The following is a 21,756-nucleotide window of genomic DNA, read 5'->3' as shown; positions in this document are numbered from 1 at the left end:
CTCTATGGTTCTACTGTCCGCCAGTGGGATTGACTCTGGTTTATATGTGCATTTAATATTATGCCCATTGGCCAGTGTCCTTCTCCCTTTCCCAGACTTCATTAAGTAGGGCTGTATCTCCCTGGGATCCTAACAAAAGGCAAGTGGAAAGTGAAGACCTAAGTTCAGGTTCTTGTTATGCAAAAACTAAATCTTTAGTACACTATTATGCTTTTATTTATGACAGTTCCTATGCAAGCAGGGTCAAGAAATAACATGTCAGTGAAGCACAAAAATATTTGCACATTCCTGTTTTAGTGTGAAGTAGAACGCAGTATTTAACTTGTAGTGTTGTGCAATATCATTGCTACAGCTCAGTGTCCAGTGATTTTTATAAATCCTTTTATTCAGGATTTTGTAATAATGTGGAAAGGTTTTTGTGTGATTTAAACTTGGCTTCTGTATCTAATGTATTTTGAACTAAATTTAAAAATTGTTCTCAAGTTACCCATATTTCTCTTAAGTTCTTAAAATTCAGCCTAAATTATTTAGCTAGAGTAGCTCCTGAAAGAAAACAGTCTAATAACCTAAACCAGTGATTTTTAGCTTATAATTTGTGGACTCGTGTAGGTTCATTATACAGATTATATGCACAGTTTTGTACATCTTAACTGAAAATCTTAGGAGAGAAGTTTGTTGTGTTTCTCAGTCAATTACTTTTACTAAGTGGTGTGAGCAGGATTAAAATTTTTACTGGGCCTGTATGTTTAAAAATGCAAAAATTTATTTGGGCTTTAATAAATACCTGCAGCGATGCACTGAGTTTCGATGGTTCAGTGTTGCAGAAACACTATCCAGGTATTGTGCCAAATAAGATTAAATAATGAAACAGATTAGAAAGGAAGTTTCTTGAATTATATTCACTTATTTTGAAGCAGAGCTGTAAACGGCCTATATAAGATCCTGCATCTTCAGTATCATGATCAGTGGGTTTGAACAGTACATCCTATACTTCTTTTAAAAATATGAAAATCTTTTTTTTGGTGTCTCATTGAAATTAAGGTAGTTTCCCCAGTGTCAGTGATTGACTATCTTAGAACAATTCTTGGAACTAAAATTCAAATGTTTGTGTGAGGACATGTCAAAGTAAATTATTGCAAAGTAATTATAGATATACAGCATTAATTGCTTGATAGCTAAGTGAAAAATCACATTTCTCTGAATGTTAAATAAGAAACATTGAATAATATAAACCTGTGATTTATTTTGATATTGAAGGAAGACTAATACACTATAGCATAAATATGTTTATTTTTACCTCTGTACATAAGGTACGTACACCCACTCATCACGACAAGTGCATAGTACAGAACATCCATATGGAATGGCAACCTTCCTGCTGGATAAGAGGAGAGAGAATTCCAGTGTGGTTTGGTGCTGCTAGGGTGGTTGTTCTGTTTTTGCTTTAATTTCTCTTCTTAGCACGGAGATGAAAATATTAGGCTTCCTTTTGTTTTATTCATAAGATACGAAACAACAAAAAATTTTTTTTAACCTCTTCAGTTGCTCTGGGCTCCCTCCTTCCCCTCATTACTGGCACAAATTGCTTTCCCTGAGTCTTCACCTCTGGTTATTCCACTTTCAACTTTGATCTGTGTGGGATTCTTCTTTTAAAGCTTTGGTGTTTGTTATAACTAAATTGGAAGCCTGTGTGAAAAATATTGAAAGCTACGTCTGTGCCAAATTTTAGAGCTGGGTTTGTGCACTGCTTGATAGTGAGGAGTTGAATCCTTTTCCCTAACTTTATCTGATGGTTATGTAGTGTATGTACTATTCCATCCTTAAAAGGAACTGTGAAATAATATCACGGAGCTATAAAAGGTTTGGGGAGTCTGTCTGCATCAAATTTCTTCAGTTTCAGAAAAGAAACGTAAAGGACTTCCAAACTTTTCCTAACTTCTAGTGTTGGCACTGTGCAGTCTGGTAGTTAAGCTTGGTTCTTTCTGGTTTGGGTGGTGGTATGAGTAATAAATGTAGTTAGGGTGTAATTTGGCTTTAGGATACCCTCAACTGATAATACAAACTTTTTCCCCAATAATCCATTTAACCAGGATACCATGTGTCTTGACTAAGCAGAACTTGGTCTTGCAATTTGAATTTAGCTAGGTGTTGTTCCTCTCTAAAAAATACTTGTATTTTTTGGTTGTCAGTGTCCCAGTACATACATAGAGTGTAACCTCAGAAGTTAATGTCGGCTTTGCTGTTGGAATAAATAAGCACAAATTGTTTGAGAAAGTTGAGGCAGTGTGGGGTGCCAAACCGTAATTACCGAAGCTCCTCCAGGTTGTACTCTAAAAACTTGCCACCCTAATGAAAAGCTCCATCACTTCTGTTTCCCAAGGGTGACTGCCAAGGTAAAACCCCGCAAGCAATTCCAGCCGGGCGGGTTCGCTGAGGGAGGCACCTTGCCCCCTTGCAGCAGAACTCCTGTGGTCGGTAGCAATGTGTGGGTGCATTGCTGAGCTGGTGGACCCAAACTGTAACAACTCTGACACTACTGGTAGTAAGTTAAAATGCTCAGCTGGGTACGAAAGCTAAGCGGTTGCAAATGAGGCAAATCAGCTCGTTATCCTTGATAGGACAGAGGGATGGCTTATTTTCTGAAAAGGATCTTCAGTTGTTATTTTACCCTTGGCCGCTAACCTTGTGATTAATGTAGAAATAACATAGATAAGTACCCACGTTAACATACTAATGAGTTGCCTGCCTTGAGTGATTTGTTGTGGCATCTAACTGCTTCTTCTCTTCCTTCCTTTTTGTCACCCTGCAGTGTTCTGTGCCAAGGTCTTTGTGGCTAGGCTGCTCCAACCTGGTAGAGAGCATGTGCGCACTGAGATGCCTGCAGAGCATGCCCAGTGTCAGATGTCTCCAGGTGCCTTTCTTCTTTCTTGTTGTAAATGTTATGCGTATGCTGTTGAACATTTGTTAAACTCTCAGGACTCTGTTTAATCAAATTGTTAAGTCTGCTAAATGTTTTTTGTGCATCCTTTTCTGAAATCTTCTACTTAACTGCATTGTAGGAGTGAATCTTAAGAGGGCTTTCTGTACAGTAGGCTCTTGCGGGGGGTGGTGAGCTGTTGTGTTTTATTGCCTGTTTACTGAAGTTGTGATATAAGTAGCATAGTTGTGCATGTTGCCTGCTACATTTTGCTTTGTCATTTAATTAAAAAAATAACACAATGAGCTTTGCCATTTCTCTTAAATTGCAATGAACTGACTAGCCTGTAATATTGTGTGATTTAATTTAGAAAGGATAAGCTTTTCATTTTCTGCTAAGCGTGATCCTGGTTATAGCCTTACATTACAGTTGTTGTGCATGTTTCAATGCAGAATAGTTAGCCTGGAGTCCTGGAGCTCTTTGGGTTACTCTTAACTTTTTAAAAGTGAAGAACAAGGGATGGGGGGTTTACTCTGCATAGAAGACCACTTAAATCTCAAGTTCTCTGTTGTTTTTCTTCTAGTAAGCTGTTGAATCTGAGCTTGCATAATTTATAGATGGGGGAATTACTGCTGCTTCTTCACTGGTTTGGGAGGGATTGAAAACAATAAAAAGGGAGATTTTGATACCAGTTAACAATTTTGGACTCCCAGGGTATTTACCTTGGAAGGAAAATGCAGAACGTGTAGTAACTGTGTAGCACTTCGTAAAGTGTTTCTGAATGTAACATTTTTAGCAGAACATAACTATTATTTAATATATTTTATAACATAATAGCATTATTCAGTGGTTCAGTCTTTCATGTGTACAAAAAGAATACTCACAAGAAATCACTTCTGTGAATGAAAACTTAAACAAATTTAGCTTTGTGTGCAGTCAGTCTGTTTAAGTTAGAACACTGGATAACACGAATGACTTGCCTTAGAGAGTAACCATTTATTTCAAAACCTCTCTTGCCTGCAAAATGGGGCCACTTGAGTTCAAGTGAATTTGAGTTTCAGAATTAAAAATTTCTTCAAAATTTCTGTTAAAATACAAACATGTTTTTCTGTTTGAATTCTTTGTTTCCAATTTTGACATACTATTCAAGAAGGGGGGGGGGACACACAGACATGATCAAGATAAATGTGTAGATGGATAATAGAATTTTATAGAAACTGACACTACCTCATGACCAAATAAATAATGGTTATAGTTGATGCTTATAGTTATGGCAGGGCAAAGACACAGAGACTTGGTGTCTGTCTTAGGAATATTTACAAGTTAGTTTTAATATAAGATCTTCCTGTTGTCTTTCTCTGATCCTTAGCTGGAAAAGTAAAATAAAACTTTTTTCAGTGGAAATTCTGATTTATTTTTTTTTTTTTTTCTCCTGTGACCCAACTTGTCAGTGGCCAAAAGGCACCTCAGAATTTTTCATCAAGCAGTCGTAGTTTGGTTTTAAGATGGGTAGTGATGTTGGGAGTAGGTTGGAGTCTGGTGGGATGGGCCAGGAGTCGTTTCAAGGCTTGTTAACGAACCCTCGTGAGGGATGAGAGCAGTGGGCTCGAGACAACGGCTGCATTGCTGTCCAGAAACTGTTCTTTGGTGCAGGCCTAGGGCCGCGATCCTGCAGTTTCTTGCTTAATTTTTTTACCTCCTCTTTACCTGACTTTTGAATTTGTGACTTAGGCTTAATTGTATTTAACAGTTTGAGAACTATTTCAGGATAGGAGCAGTTTTGCTGTTAATAATTGTTTTACATGCTTGTGTAGATCTTGGTTTCAAGGACTACGAGCCTTGGGGAGGGCTAGCTGCTGCACCCCCACACAGTGAATTTCAGAAAGACTCCTCAGGTTAGGGGGCTCTTTAATAAGCTCTGGTTTCCTGCTGCAGGCAAATGCATTTCTAGAAATACCTGGCTTGGGAATTGCAAGGACTCCTTCATGATGAATCTGAGAAATTTGACTGCCCCAACTTTCTTATAAATCAGCTCTTTGGAAATTTCTCATCAGTTAGCACATCATGGCAAATGAACTGCTTTTTCCCCAACTGAGCTTTTTATTAAAACAATATTACAAACAGAAAAATCTATATATTCAGTTGAAATAACAGTAAACCTATTCATTAGGAACACTTTTTTCTTTCTGTTACAGGATCTATCAGTAGGTACATAGTAGTTAACTCTAAATTGAACAGGTGAAAGCTCAGACCAAGGTGGGCAGTAGATGAATTGATGCAGAATATATTGTATTACAAAGTTCTGTTGATAATATTGATTACAGGATAAAATACAGAACTGTTTCTTCCTGAACCTACTGCTTTAAACACAAGAGTTTTGGAAACCTGCAATCACACAGATGTGGTGTCATATATAATTAAGAACCATAGCTAATGCAGCTGTTATGTCAGGTCGTGTCACTTTGACAAATTTCTCAAACCTATATTGTTTTCAGGAGTTGTTACAAATCTGTCAGCTTTCATGAAAACCCCATTTGAAGTTAATTTGTGTAGGCTTTTTGTTCTATGTGCCTGTAGGAATTTAACAACTCCGGAACATTTTTAACTATATAATAGTAACAGCTAACAGGGTTAACAAATTTTATTAATAAAGTACATCACTGCAAGGACAACCACGTTGTTCAAACTGGTAGAATTGCTTTGAAGCTGTCAGGAGCTCAGTGTGTGGAAAGAAAAGAAACAATTTTGTGTATCCAGCCTGTTACACTTCAGGACTTTCCGAGGAGGGATTTCACCAGGGTGTTTGGCCCTTCTGTGTGTTGCAGGGCTTGTGCTTTTCTTCTGGCTGCACCCTCCTGATGGGTTATTTAGAGAATAAGAGGGATAACTGTCCCAAGTCGATACCTGTGGGGCATGGTGCTTGGTAAGGTGTAGATAGAGATTTGTTGATTTAAATTTTGTTCCAAAATAAAGGCTCTTTTTTTAAGTCTGATTTTTGTCAAACTGCAACCAGGAGTAAGAGGTTTTGAATCTTTTAGTAGCATCTGTGGGAGATACTTTAAAAAAAAAAAAAAAGGTTCTCCTTTCAGGCATGTGACTCGGTAACGCCCGAAGGGAAACTTGGAAGTGAAAGTGGCACCAGCTACTTTGCCCATTTTTTATTTTTGGTACCATGACTTGCCCTTCATTGTTGCCTGAGCTGTAAGCCCACATGTAAAAACAGGTAGGGCATATATATCAGGAGATCTTTGTTCTGTAGCACACATTCAACTAGTGTAATGATGATTAATAGAAAGTTTAAGAAAGGAAATATAGAAGTCCTTTGGTGATTCACAGAAGTCATCTGTGTGTGTAGTATGTGTGGAGGAATTATTGAGTGGACCAGAAAGAGGGGAAAAAAACCCCAGTCTTAAATCTGGAGCCTTTTAGAATTTAATCAGGAAGCTTTTACTCAGTTTTAGTGCTTTTTCAAGCATTTAGTCAAGAGTAATCTACCATCAGTAGAAGAAAACAGAGGTAAGGTTAACTTTTGCCTTTCCATAATGTTATTAGCAATCATAAAACCTAACTAGGCTCTTCTAAAATCAAGCTGTAACATTTAAGCAAATATCCTCTGATGCCAGTGGATCAGACCTAGTGTTCCAGTTCTCCACGATTAGTCTGGTTTTGTATTCTGTGCTTTTTCCCATGCAGTAAAATACTTTCATAGTTCCTGTAGCTTACTGGAGAAGTATTTAATTTCTGCATTCTGTGAGCTGTTAGTGAGTGGAGAAGAGAGATAACTTATTAAAAAATATTTATTCCCATTTGTGGTACTTGAAGTTTGCTCTCATCTATTCTGGTTTTCAGTGTAATTAATATTATTTGGGAATAAAGTCCTTGACACTTATTATCACTTGTTGTATTGAAAAGCATATATTAAATGCCAGTTCATAATACTTGAAACTACTATAGATTCTGAAGACTTATTTTTAACTACTTAATTATATTTAATAATGTTTTTGGACCAAGGATTCAAATAGCTACTGTTTTCATCCTCTTTGATATGGATTTGACTGCAAGATTAAAAGTGTACTGGTCTCTTATTTTGGTATTTAGAGAAACTGGTTCTGTTACCGGTTGTGTAATGCAACCATATGGATACATCACCTTCCATAGCTTCATCCTCGTGAAGCATTGCAGTGGTTTTGAACATACTTTGTCATGCTGATTTGGGAAATAGCTCCAACAGTGCTGTCATGCAAAGAGAGGCGTCCAGTGTTCATGGTTCTGTAAGTAAACATCTCCAGTGTGAATTGAAGACTAATCATTAAGCAAGAGAAGATAAGTACCCAAACGTTGCTTTGAATTATTGTGTAATGTAGGGTGTGATGAAATAATGCTTGGGGAATAAACTATTAGATAGATGTAATGAAATTAACCTAGTAACCAAATACTGCTCAGGCAACTATTTCTTCTTTGTATTGTCACGCTTTTCCTTGACTTTTTTTTTTTCAGAGAGATCATCATATCTCTCTTCTAAAACTCTGCTTAGTTTTTTTTCTTGCTTATTTAGACCCCCCCAACACATTGGCTTTTTTCTACACATTTCCATTTATTGTCCTGAAAATTTTCAGCTTACTTGTATGTAGTATCCTGCTCTTCCTTTTCTGTTCATATGCGGGATAATGTAGCTTGGAAGCTTTAACAGTGCACTGATTCACTACAGGAACAATAAACTTCTCACTTCCAGCGCTTCCAGTGTGAGAAGTCAACTTGTTCATCCGCAGGCCAGATCTTACAGTTCATGTAGTGGCTTTCTCAGACTTGAAGGTACCCTGACTCCTCACAGCCTGTTTGCCTGGTGCTCCGTAGGCTTGCAATAGTGCGTGGCACTTTGCCTGTCCTTTATCCTTGACTTCTGCACAATAGGATGTCCAGCTCTGGAGGTTTCACTTGATCTGCATTTTCATTCTTACACCACGTGTCCTGGTGATGGACAAGCAGTAGGAAGGTGACATTGGCTTAGTTCTTGCCAGTGTCATTCCTGCTTATAGATTAAGACAGGAGTGTATTGATTTACTCTCCATAACTGGAAGCTGTCTTAACAAAAACGTCGTCTTAAAAACCTTTTGAATCGGCCAATTTATAATTTATTACTGTTCAGAAGAACTTAGTATTTGCCAGTGACAAGTGGAGTTGTGGAGCATTAGGGTTTTAATTTATTCCTTATAATAGTATGCCCTGCAAAGGAAGTTATTTGTTAGCAGCAAGGAATCTCAGTGCTATCACAGCTGAGCTGAGGCACACAGAAGGAAGTTTATCTTTCTGTTTATTGATAAGATACAATTTAGCATTAACTTGCTTAAGCTTCTGTTTGTTATTCTTTACTAATTTTGGGCTTCTGTTGGTTGATGTTTCTATTTAGATACCAGAAGGAAAGTACAATAACAGAAACTATAGTTGGAAAAAATTGTATGTGAAAACTTAAGAATTCTGATTTATTGACATGAAAACTTCATCATCCTTTTTTCACAGTACAAATTCAGACACAGATGTGATGCAGTAGTCTTAAAATGACAATGAGTGCAGTAGATGCATTCTGCTAAAACCCTTTCCTATGGTGCATGAAATCACAAATCAGAAAATGATGAATAGCCTGTCACTGTAGTCTGCATCCTTCTGAAAATGTTAAAAATTCTATGCAGCTGTTAAAATGAGTTGTCATAGCTAGACAACTGCTTTGCTGCTTCTGTTAGGTTTAAAGTAACTTACAAATACTACTTTGACATGTTTTCTGGTATTTTTTCTCAAAACAGTGGGACTGTTACCATTTCTTTTTGGAAACAGTCCAACAGGTCCATTAAAAAGAAATGCATATTTGATTCCTTTTCTTTAAAGGAACAGAATGTTCTCTCCAATATCTGAAATATTTGTGCTTGTCCCTCTATTTTAAACAGACTTCTGATACAGAAAGCTTTAAAACTAAGCAAAGTATTGCCGAAGCAATTAAAGATATCCATGCACTAGGCCTGTTGCCATTCTGTGCAGTGAGATGGCCTGAATTACCCAGTCTGTAGATCTGATGTACAAATGTCCAGTTTTCCCCTGTTAATCAGCAGCAGTGCTTCCCAGTATTGTTGTTTCTTCTGGCTGAAGCTGGAGTCTCCTCTTGAAATTAATAGCAGTTTGGATTTTGTTTTCAGCAGTTTCTCAATTTTTTTTTTTTTTTTTTTTAGTATGTGTGTGTTGCAGACTCTGAGGACTGATGTGACAGCTCAGTTTGGTCTTAGTTGCATGTATTGCAAGTATTTTGCAAAGGGTAACACTGCATTTTACCCTCCTTTTTTTTTTTCTTTTTTTTTCTGGTGCTCCAGTGCTCAGCCATCCTGCTGGTCTCTGCCAGACCATACTCCAGTATCCCAGTGTATTTCTTGTAGTGGAATGCCCAGAACTGGGGCCAGTACTCTGGATGTGGTCTCACCAGGGCCTGGTGTAGCTCTGGCTGCAGTCTCTTACAGTGACAGCAGCTTCGTGTGGTGCTTCTTGTTGCTAGGTCTAAGCACCAATAGCGTAAGTAAATGTAAAATGCAGGGGTGGTTTTTTCCTAAGCATGATTTATTATCTGAAGGAAAGTGTTATGATAAGCACTTTTTTCAGTCATCCTTTGTGTATCTGAGTGATTTCAGTTTTATGACTTTAATTATTAACTCTGTTCATTCTTAGGGGCGAGATACCTCTTTATTGGGTCAGTTCATATTGTTTATTTTTAGAGGAGAGTAGTTACTAGATTTCTTTAAACTTCAGCCAGTGAGCTAGTATTGAGCTATGAACCAGAGCTCTTCCTCTTTAGTTTCCTTAGCTGAGGAGCAGCTCCCTGCTGTCAGAAGACTAACAAATGGAGTAAATATCTGTAAATTTTGGTTCCTAATTTTCCCCGGGCACGACGTCCATCAGTCGCTTGTAGCTGACTGTGGCTTCTGCCGGAGGGGTCCGGCTGTATTCCTTCTGGGCTGTGGTGAGCGTGCAGCGAATGGCGGCTGTGGCCAGGACACGGCTCTGCAGGTTGGGTCATCTGCAGCGGCCTCGCTGGGGTGGAGCTGTCTGAGTGCTGCCAACCACTGACCTTTCTGCTTGTCAGTAAAGGGGTTTGCCGGTATAAACACTATATATGAGTGCTTTTTTTGGACTTTGTTTTCAGCAGTTTTGAGAGAGTACTAAGGATTATATGCTTCATCCCCAAGCTGCAAACTTGCTTGACCAGAAGAGTGACTCCTTCTAGGGGCCTGGTTCTCCTTCTGAACAGCTCTTCAAGTTACTTGACACATGACTGTTAGTTGGTGGGCAGTTCTCTCACCTTTGTCTTTTCTTCAGAAGTTGCTGGTATTCAAAAGTTAGTAATTTATATAATAATCTTTATGATAGAGATTAGGAGGAAATGGTGATATGACTTCCTCTTGAGATATTTCATAAAGCTGCTGTCTGCTGCAGAAGGGACTTTTGAACATAGAAAAAGTAATGTGAGCTTAGAAATCCAGTCCTTATTCCTTTGAGTGACTTGCTAGTCTGCCTTTTTTAGTGTTTCTCTCTTGCACCGTTTAGCGATCACAATCTATTGTCTCTGACTGGGAGGGATATGTCCCTAAGGAGGCAAGTGCATTTCTTCATGATGGATTCATGTATTGACACAAGATACTAGACCATGCCTCAGTAAATCCAGAATTGTTGCTTATAGCTGCAACAGATGAACCTAATTTCAAACATAAATTTATGTTCCTCAGAAAAGCGAACACAATCACACTATGCTTTTAATATATTTCACAAGTAGCAGGCAGGAGCTGTTATTCCTGATACCTCTTGCGATGCATCTGCAGAAGACTACATTGTTGAGTGGAGAGATGTCGTTAGACACACCTTCGCGTTTATGCTTTCTCAACTTCCTTTGGAAAAGAGGATTTTTTTTTTTGCTGTCTGATCCTGTTACAGTGCAAAGAAATTTGCTAGGTAATGTGCCTTGCTCTTTGCCTGCCTTCTAGTAGTGCCGTGCTTATGCTGGGAGAGAGCAAAATGGTTTTTAGGAGAGGAGAAGGAAATGCAAGGCAGTCTATTCCAGGTATATTTGATATCGTCCTCTTCCTTGCAGGTGTTTGGTCTATTTCCCATGGAAGAATTTTCAAGGAAGCAGAAAAGTGTGATCAAATATTTCCCACTAAGGTTGAAATTACATTTGTGCAGTGTCTTTACTCAGTGCTGTCAGACTTCTTACCAGAAACGTCACCAGCAGGAGGATTGGATCCCTTGCTTGTGGGGAATTAAGCAGCAGTCTTGATACCAGTGTTAGTAATGATTTTGCCAATATGAATTGTTCTGCTCTAAGAGTCATCATCGTAAGGACATTTATTCTTTCAGTGCAAAAAGTTCCTGGGGTGCTCTAGCAGGCAGGCCATTCCTAGGCTTCCCTGGGCCTCCTTCATTTGCATCCAAGGAGTTGTTCTCTAGGTCTTCAGGGCTGTGGCACATGAGAGTCTTCACATACGTGGTTTGGTTTTTGTGATTCTTTGAAGTGGTGGTAGAATCGAAATAAATCAAAGGAGGTGTCAGGGTCAAGGACAGGACAGTTGTCTACAAACCCAACAGCAGGATTGAACAAATTTTACCAATACCCATCAGTCAGCTATGGAAGAAGTGGTACAGCAGAGAAAGAAGGAACTATAACCAAAACCTTTTACTGCTTTGCATAATATTTCTATGGAAAAGTAGTCATGTCTACAAAGCCCCACTATGGAAAGGTATTACTCTGTGGTACAGGATGGTCCCCAGTGCTTCAGACAAGTGGATTTTACAGATATGTCAGAAGTTTGAGTTGACTTTATTGCCCTAGAGAAATAACATGTCACCTTTATCCCAACCTTTTCACTCACTTGTAAGCATTGAATTCTGTTCAGTGGCATTGTATTGGTGTTTTTAGAAACTCTTGGCTGTTGAAGCTGAGCTCTTTGCTTTTTAATTCTTACATGTTTTTTGCATTCATCAAGTTCATGCACAATTTTTGATGCAATTATTAAGTCAGGCTTTAGGATGATTCAAACTACACTTCTAACCTGTTTTTTTACATGTTTTACGTTTCTTATTATTTTTTAATAAATAAACTGCTAAATATTTACTATATAAAGTATATGAATGCAAACTCTTTCGGCATGCCTATGGACACTTCAGCTGTTTTTCCTTGCATGTTGTAACTGATAAATGTTGAACGTCATTGTACTAAATGGATTATGGCTGTTAGAGTTTCAATTTGATAGAAGATACAAAAAATTCTAAATGAAATTTTAAAAAATAATTACTCATGAATGGAAGTGAACTTTAAAGCTCTCTCTATGAGTTATTCAGTAGCTAATAATTAAATACCCTATTTGAAAAATTGCTTAAACAAGGATCAAGTGAAGATACCTTTAAAGTTTTATATATGATTGTAGAATTTGGATGCACACCTGAACTTTGAAAATCGTAGTGCTTTTGTCTGCTTTTGAAGATACTTGAACTAGAGAATTTATTCACGACATATAATACCGAAAAAAATATTTACCGTAATGTTACAGGAATCCATGTACAGTTCTGTACACTTAAACTCAGGTTGATGGAGCAAATGTAATCTGAAAGTCTCAAGCTTACATGTAAGTACGTGTTTTGGGAAAAATGATAAGAGTTAGGCTAAACACCTTTGAATTCAGTACCTGACTAGTAAAAATGAAGGATGCTTGCTGCTAAGTGATTGTCATCACTGTGCTGCCGAGACTTCTATATTGTCCTGCAGTATCTATTAAACTCTTTTTGAGCCCTGCTAACTTCAAAGTTATCCGTCAGTGCAGTTTGTCGGAAGAAAAAGCCCTTTCAAATTCCGGATCAGGCCACAGAAACCATAGCTGGCACTTTGTATAATGCTATCCTTTTGTTCAGAAGTAAAAAAAACATACAGCAGTTTTCCTATTGAAGTAACATCAAACCCAGCTGTCTCCAGGAAGTCAGGAGATGGTTGCTGGCATGCTGTGGTGGTCACAGCTTTGATTTCAAGGCTTCGATGCACAGTATGTTGGTTTCAGCTGTCCCCTGCCTTTTCCATCTGCTGCCCCATGCAACAGTTTGCCACCTTTCATTTATACCACTACGAGATGGTGTGCTGTAATGTAAAGTAAGTCACTGACGTGATAAAGATTAAAAATAATCTTCCAAAAGAGGAACCTGAGACATTGGGCAACTGTTCCTCCCATTCTCAAATCCTTTTCTGTAGAGTCTTATAATGATGTACTTTAATCAACTGTATCTTGAAGTTGTAGGGGGAGAAGTGGTGCTGGCCTTACAGGTCAGGAGCATTTAGACATCCATTATATAAATCATGTGAAATCTAAATTATGCAATTGCACATTCCTTTTAATACCTAGATAAGATCAGCAGTCGAATGCAGAGTGTCTGGCTAACCCCAGGCAAGGCTGAGTGGATATTTGAAAAAATGGTTTGGGTATTTTTTTTACATCTTGTGTTACTAAAAGTTTCTTTAGCTGAAGTTAGTCTGCAGCCTTTTCTGAGATAAGGTTTGCTCCAGGTTTTTGGTTGCTTGGATATCAGCAATTACAAAAACACAATGAAATTGTGTATAAGCAAAAGACTGTGTTTCAGGCAATTAATGAGTGATTAGGATTTCCTGAATAGTTACGATCGATTGATACAGTTTCATGAGTTGCCAAATCTGGAATTCATTGTCATGCATCTTTGGAGAAAAAAACCTGTGCTTACAATAGCACGGGATTCTTTCTTGGAGTAGCTGATGGGTTTCAGGCTTTAGTTTTATTGAGTGTTTCATTGTGGTGGCTACTCTTTCTATATTTCTTTTGTGTGCATTTTCTTCTATTTTGCAAAAGACAAATACTTGAGGGTTACTGCAATTTTATTATTTCAGACTCCCGTGGTGGTTTAACCCAGCAGGCAGCTAAACACCACACAACCGCTTGCTTACTCCCCCCTGCCCTGCAGTGGGATGGGGGAGAGAATTGGGGGGGAAAAAAAAAGATTGGTGAGTTGAGATAAAGACAGTTTAATAGGACATAAAAGGAAGGGAAAGCAATAATAATAATAATAGAATTAGAATATACAAAACAAGGGATGCACAATGCAATTGCTCACCACCTGCCAACCGATGCCCAGCCGGTTCCCGAGCAGCAGCCCCTGGCCAGCTTTCCCTCTAGTTTATATACTGAGCGCGATGTCTTATGTTACGGATTATCCATCCCTCCGGTCAGTTGGGGTCAGCTGTCCCAGCTGTGTCTCTTCCCAACTTCTTGTGCCCCCCCACAGCCTGCTGGCTGGTGGGTTGGGGTGAGAGGCAGAAAAGTCTTTGACTCTGTGTAAACGCTGCTTAGCAACTACTAAAACATCAGTGTGTTACCAACATTATTCTCATCCTAAATCCAAAACACAGCACTACACCAGCTACTAGGAAGAAAATTAACTCCATCCCAGCTGAAACCAGGACAAGTCCTTGGTGTTTCTGAGTAATCTTTTTATAACTTTTACAGAAAACGTTGTATAGAAACCTCTTCAAAATCTGGTTAAAGTTTTGCTGATCCTGGGGAGGAGCAAAAACCAGAGAATGAGAATAATTCTGATGTAGTTCTAGTGGCCAGGGAAAGCAAGAAGGGATATAGAGTAAGAAATGCCAGAATCTGGCCTTAGAAAAATTAGAGAAAATACGTAGGCATGCTTGGAGGAAAGTACTGAATGTTTAATTGAAGCTTATAGCTTCTTTTGGTTCTCCAGTCCTAGTGTATTATTATTTAATGCCAGTGAATTTGTGGCTGTGGGCTTGTAGCTGTTTGGAGTTTCTTATTTTTAAGTTATTCTTTAGTTATGTGTGCTTCAATATGTGGTATTTGTGTTCATTGTTCAGCCACTTTTCTCAAGCTGGAAGTATATATCTGCTGCTTCTCTTCCTTCTGTTCCATTTTATTGTTTTGCTCAAGGGTTAAAGGGCTGCAGATCTTTTCTAGATCTTAGGGGAAGAAAAAGATAACAAGCAGCAGTGTATGTGTTAAGCAGTAGTGGATATGAGAAGAAAATTGATCAGGTTTTGAAAAAATGACTTAATGATCTGGATCTCTAACTGGCTACATTGTCTGTATTTCTGATGCCCATTTATGTCCTGTTCTTCATAAGGCTTTTCAGACACCTTTGTGTTGAGGGTTGTGCCTGTCTTCTGGTCGACATGTTGAGGTAGCTAAATTTGGACAGAGCTGGTTTCACATGGAACCAGCAGCAGATCTGAACCTAAATTCCCTCTGGGAATCTAGGATTAATCCTTGAAATATTTTAACTTTGCACCAGGCAGCCAAGTTGCAAATGTAGTTAAGATGAATATAGGCTAATTTATTTTTGATGAATCTGAAGTCATCTAACAACTGGCTTAGCCTGAAATCTGCTTCTGAGATGTTACTTATCCTACCTTTAATCTGAAATACTGTTAATTGTGTAGGGAAGTGGTGCGTTTTCTGCCTTGTTTACCATGAACATAATGCAGAGAAAAATGTACAATTTACATCTTTTGTACACAGTGTTGTACAGCATGAAGTGTAATTTGATTTTTGCCTTGCATCTGACTCAGGGTGTCCACACAATGCCCTTTTGGAAACTATACTCCGTTTGAACTACTTGGCTGGTAGGAGGTGCACCCAAGCTGGTTCAGGGCTTTGAAACGTGAGTGCTAATGTAGAAATAGTGTGTTGTAGGGGTGCATCAGTTAGCTCTAAAATGTCTTGGCTGCTTATGGAGCCCTTGAAGTCAGCTGCTGTTTGTGTGCTTAACGTCCTTGGTTAAAGTGGTTCTGATGGCCGTACCAATTTGAGCAGTCAGCAGTGAAATGCAACTTTCTGAATAGTTTGTTTTCCTTTTACAAGTCCTATAAATGAATAGATGGGTGAATCTGAAGAGGTTTCTTTGCATCTGCTCTGGAGGGAAGAAAAGATACTGTAATCTTGAGCCAGTATTTTCCCCTCAAGTTTTCATTTGTGATGTGTTGTTTTGGTTTTTTTTTTTTTTAATACTGGAAATAAAAGCTAAAGGGGCTCTTTACGAGGTACTGAGACAGTTTCTAAGGTAGTAAATACTACTTAATGTTTCCATTATACAAAAAAAAAAGCTTGACATACCCAATCCAGTCCTTCCAACTGCCTAACAAAATGCAGTTGTTTAGGGTAGCTTTTGGTATAGTTGTAGATGCATATGGTCTGAACAAATACGTAGCACAGGACAAGTGTCCCTGATGCAGTGCAAGCTCTGAAAACGTTGCATTTATTTCAGTAGTTTCAATGAGTTCGCTGTATAGGTAACACCATTCGAAGTTTTCCTTGAGTTGTAAATGTACAGAGAAAAAACTGCTTTACTTCATGATGGATTAAGATTAGAAGTGCAAATAAATAGGTTTATTTAGAAGATTATTTAGATGCACCATTAGCAATATTAGTGCAAAAGCAATGATAGTAATTGTAGCCGAGAACTTGAGGTAATTTCTATTAATTAAAAAAAAAACCAAAACCCAGTTAACTTGTTCATAGTGTCTGTGTACCTTTCTACAACCAGCTTGTTGTAGCCATATTTCTGTTGTGAACATTTTACTGTTAAACTTATTATTTGCAGGTGGAAAGTATTTATCTTTTGGGGCATTTGTACTGTGGAGTTGTGAAAGTTAATTCAGAAGTGTTTTAGGAAAGTGATTGCAGCCATTTGCAGTAACATCAGTGATAAGCCTGATCACTGCTTTAATATACTGTTTAAGTATTGAGATTTTTCTGCTCTGGGCAAGAATGTGGATTGCTAATGTACTGCACACATACAGTATCTGCCAAGAAAGGCAGAGTGACCGTATAGTTAAAGGCGTGAACTGAGACAGCTGAAAAACAATGCTTGTAAGATGAAGGCATAATTAAACCTCCTATTAGCCTGGGAAAGGGCTCAGAGTCCAGCTGGTTAGAAAATAAAGCCATTTTTTATCTGAAGTAAAACATCAGTAAGCCTCAGGTGGAGCATTGCAGTAAGACTTGCTGCCTGCCACTTGCTGCTGGATGCTCTTTCACAACCTAAGATTTTTTTTATTTTTATCGAGTCAAATTTTTTCAACTACCAGCTTGAGCTGAGCAAGTAGGCACTGTAGAAAGTGTTACAGCAAGGCTTAATGTAGCCCCCAAACCTTGGCTAGCCGAATTTAAAACTGCATTTGCCATTTTTTTAGTAAGCTGATTTTGCATAAAACTGGTACTTTCTGTTTTGAGGGGCAGATGTAGAGAAAGTGATTAAAAATATATATATGTATATATATTTGGGACTCATTTATATTCAGCAAAATAGTTTGCATGATGTGCAAGTTTTGCAAGCCTTCATGGTTCGGTACTCGGAATGGTGCAGGGATGAGTCATCAAATTGCTACAATTACACAATTCAGTACTCATTGTCCTTGTAAATACAACATATTAATATAGGATGGATACAGCCAGTTTTTGATTACTGACTCTTTACTCCAGACAAAAAATTAAATGAGAGTTAGGGTGTCTTTGAAACAGTTATGCAAGGAATATGTTAGACATGATCCTGCAGTACCTGTTGAGGTAAGCCTGCCCCTAAGAAGTAATAAACTATTACATGTTTACAAAAGAAAAAAAAAAGCACGGAGAGCTTGAACTGGCTGATGGATCAAAAGCGTCTTCCTCATCTAATTTTAGAACTATACCTGCTGCTGAAATCACTGGATATCTCTTGGGATTGCAATAAATGTATTTTTTTTCTAGTGACATCTGTTTGCTGAATGGAAATTCAGGCATGCTGGAAAATAGCTTGTAATTTGGACAAAAGTAGCACTTTTTTTGGTTGTTGTTTCTTATTACATCTTAAATTGTCTTCTAGTTTAATCAGTGAATAGTATTTTTTTTTATACTAATCTTCATGAGAATCTGTATGACACTATTCCTGAAGTTCTAAAAACCAGCAGGGTGATTTTGCTGTTACGGTACTTACTTCATCGGTGGTTGGGCTATGAATTAACAAATTATCTGCTCTGCCGGGTGGTTTCAGACTGCAGTTTGTGCCTACAACTGCCTACTAAAAGGCTGTGCCATCACCAAAAGCTCTGTGGTGGAGCTGCAGCTTTTGCTTAGTGTTTCATGGAGTTAGATCAGAATAGTAATTCTCAACTGTTGATCACTGTTGTGTATAATTTCATTTTAAAAACAAGTTACATAGTTTAGACGCAGCCCACACTGATCTGACTTCTGAGATTAACTTTGTGTTAAGTCAGACATACTGAATATTAAGAGATATGCAGTTAGGTATTTACATAAGATCAGCAAATTAATTTTGTAATGAGATTAAGGTGAAGACCGATACTTTAGAAACAAAGTAGTGGTACTAATTGCCAGTTGTCAAAGCATTAGTGATTAAACAAGATAATGTGTTTAGTACCTGCTTGTATTCTTCTATATCCCAGAAATAACTGGGAACATTTAGATGAAGAATGACTTGAGATTTTCTTTCTCTGAGCAGAGACAGGAGCAGTCGACTGTTGCTTTTGAGGGATTTACTGCTCTGGACAAAACTTCCTAAAAAATAGGTCCTTGAGAGGTGTCAAACCAGGTGTGTAAAAGCATTAGATATCTTTTAAAAACATCACATGTACAACTTGTGGTCAAACTATGGTGTTTGTTTTTCATGATTAGAAACACAAATGGGGTGACTGTCTGCTGGTACAATATTTACCCTATCTGCCTGTAAACTTTTTTGTGATTAGTCAGAGGCCAAATAAAAATGACACCTTTTTTCAGTATGAGGTTTTTTTCTAATTTTGCCTTCAGCTGTTGGATCTCGGTAGACTCTTTTAGTATTTCAAGTATATTTTTGTTTGAACTTCCAGCAATAACTGCACTAAAATAAAACCTGGCAACTGGGAGAATAGCTAGCTAGGTAAGAAATGAAGCGTATTGAGCTTAATTTGTGCAGATCCCTAGTGCTTACATAAATAATTTAATTTAAGCTGAAACAAGCAGTTACTAATACAGATGTCAAATATAGACATCCATGGTCAGCAGAGTTAACTTTCAAGTTAGAATCATAGAATATCTCAAGTTGGAAGGGATCCATAAGGATTGTCATGTCCAACGCCCTGCTCCTTGCAGGACTACCTAAAATTAAATCAAGTTTAACTTGATGAACTTTAGAGCTTTGTTTTCAAAGTGCTTTTTAGTGTTTATGTACCATTAAATATTTTAAAAAACTCTTTTATTTGGAAAGTCTTTTAGCCATGGGCTCTATTTTCTATTGTTCTCAAGGGATTTTTTTTTTTTTGCATAAAGGTATGACTTGTCTATGTCACTAAATTAAAAAAAAATGTGTCTATTGTTATATAATTAATGGAGAAATATTGCAAGGAACCATTTTCTATAGGCAACCTGAGTGAGGTTAAACCCTTAGCTGGAGGTATGTTGTTGCTGGTGCTGTCTTCTCTGTGAAGCCAAACATCTTTATTGACTAGATTTTAGTAACTGTCCATACCTTTTTTATGCTTACTCCTTTGATACGGGAATCTTTTATGTCATTCCTCCATTTCTAGTCTATGGCTATGCTTCTGAAGAAAGTTGCAGGGGTTAGGATAAGTACACTTTGTCAGTGACCGCCTATTTCTGACCTGTCATTTGGAAGCTGTGATGTTTTTGCATTTCTTTGCAGGCTGGTATGTACAGATTTTGAGGGATGCGATAAGTAAGGGATTTGGTCCTTGCTGTGAGAGTGTTGATTCACGTCTTGCACAGTTGAAGTTAGTGGTTCTCCAACTTTGTTTAGTGCTTGTGCTACAGTATATTTTTTTATTGAGTCTCTCAGTAGTTAAAAGAAGAAAACCCCCTCCTATCCCTGATTAAGTATCAAGATGTTGTTAATAGACACTGTTTAACAAGTTAGATTAGAAAATGGTGACCACTGCATCCTAAGGAGAGGCTTGCTTTAATTTTGAAATGCTTTAAACCATTCAGGGCTTTCTGGCTATATTAAAAGCAGGAAGCCATGAGGGACACATGCTCATCGCTTTTAGATGGTAAAGATGGTTACCCAGCTTTCTTCCTTACCGGTGTGGTCCAGTTGTCACACGGGACAGTGGATTCCTCTTCTCCTCTGGGTGAATGTGTAATTAATACCTTCAGCAGTCCTTGTGCTGGCAGAGCTGGTTTCAGAAGGTGATTTGAATATACAGAGCTTGATCTTAATCTGCTGTGTTTGACTTAAAGATATCCAAGATGTGATTTATTAAAGATGATCAGAGCCTTTTTAGCTGAACTGTTTTGATTAGTTTTGCTTATTTTGTAATTTTAACTGAAATTTCCTGTTACTTTTTTCAGTAAGTGGGAATTTTGCCAAAAATTAGACTTTTAAAGACTTAGCTAGGTCTTTAACTCAGATCAGAGTTACTGGTGTAGTCTCAAGGGTAGTGAGAAATAGACGTTCTTGTTTTCTATCACTTTCCCTTTTATATATTAATTGAAGACTGCTATTCTTTTATTTCAAGGTAACACAGCTATTGTCTAGTTTTGTCCGTCCTTTGTATCCTATGAATCCATTCTTTGGTAGGGAAAGGGTTCTCGTCAAGGAAACTTAGCAATGTTGTCTAGGTACTACTCCTGCAGCTTGTGTGTCTTGTCCCAGTTCTCAGGATTACTGCTATAACTTCTATAATTGTTCTCTCAATACTAGAAGTAAAACTTGGTTAAAGAACAAAGCTGCACCATGCTGTTTCTCTTCAGAGTCAATTAAGTGACCAAAGGCCCTCCAAGTCCTGAAGCATTGTGCAAACCCAAGCGTTACCTGCCTATAGCTAACAGAAATCTGGTAGAAATCTGGGTAGCCCGTACAGGCTTGTTAGATTTCTGCTAGAAAAGATGCACCTTTTTTTCATATATCTCACAAATGAGATGAGTCTTGTAGGCTGAGTGCCATTCATCTACAGAAAGACTTAGGTGCCTTTGCACCTAATGTCATACAACTATACGTATGTGGAACTATTATGCTTGAGACACCAGTTTTAGTTGCTACCAGGTATCTAATGATCTTAATTGAAACTGCGATTTATGAAACTTTATGATACCTACAAAATTTTTGCATTTGGGGATCATTCATGGTGGTTTTTATTTCGGAAGCTTTTCATAATCTCCAAAGGAAATGAGCTTTATGTAATTATGCTCGTCAGTATCTCTTTCTCCCCAAGTAACTTTTGGACCTGTTTGCCATGTTCATCTGCATCTCATAGAAATCCCAAAGACTTGTGCTATTGTGGAGCAGAAAGCCTAAAGAAAGCTTGAAATTACTGCAGAACTAGGCGAGGAATAGGAGATGCTAATCTTCAGGAAACAAGCTTTTAAAATTCTACAGCTTGTAGAGCAATTTGTAAATTTTACTGCCATTGCTGGTTTTACTGTTAGTGAAAATACAGACAGAGGCTTTTCTTATTCTAACTTTATTCAGTTGGGTTATAACAACTATAAGGCGATGGAAAACATCTATGCTGAGATCCATTGTTACCACTTTGCTGCTGCTGCCATTCCCAGTAGGGGATGGGGAGCATTTATTCCAGGCTGACTAATTAAGGAGTGACAGCTGGTTGGAAATAATCATTCTACTTTTGCAAGAGCTGTGAGCAATTTAACAAGAATTTCTGGAAGAAATGAACTTATAAACAGGATTAATTGACGATATTTAGAAGCTATGCTTCCACTGTGAGAAGCTGCTAGGCTCTTGTGGTTGTGGGAGTGAAAAAATCAAGCCTGTTCTTTTGGAGTCTG

General features: G+C 38.0%; 1 protein-coding gene across 7 annotated transcripts in view; it reads left to right on the top strand.

The window, feature by feature from the left end:
- The window catches only part of FBXW11 (F-box and WD repeat domain containing 11), a 76,254-nt gene that overhangs the window by 14,399 nt on the left and 40,099 nt on the right, over positions 1-21,756 (top strand). For 5 of the 7 annotated variants that reach the window (XM_074838096.1, XM_074838100.1, XM_074838099.1 and 2 more), the window contains one exon: positions 2,810-2,911. The exons of the other annotated variants lie outside the window; for them this stretch is intronic. In XM_074838096.1, the coding sequence (XP_074694197.1) occupies positions 2,810-2,911 (102 nt within the window). The remainder of the gene's footprint in view (positions 1-2,809; positions 2,912-21,756) is intronic. 7 annotated transcript variants of the gene reach the window in all.

This window comes from Strix aluco, chromosome 13 (assembly GCF_031877795.1).
Source record: "Strix aluco isolate bStrAlu1 chromosome 13, bStrAlu1.hap1, whole genome shotgun sequence".
Classification (NCBI taxonomy): Eukaryota; Metazoa; Chordata; class Aves; order Strigiformes; family Strigidae; genus Strix; species Strix aluco.
This window is presented reverse-complemented; position numbering and strand designations above follow the sequence as displayed.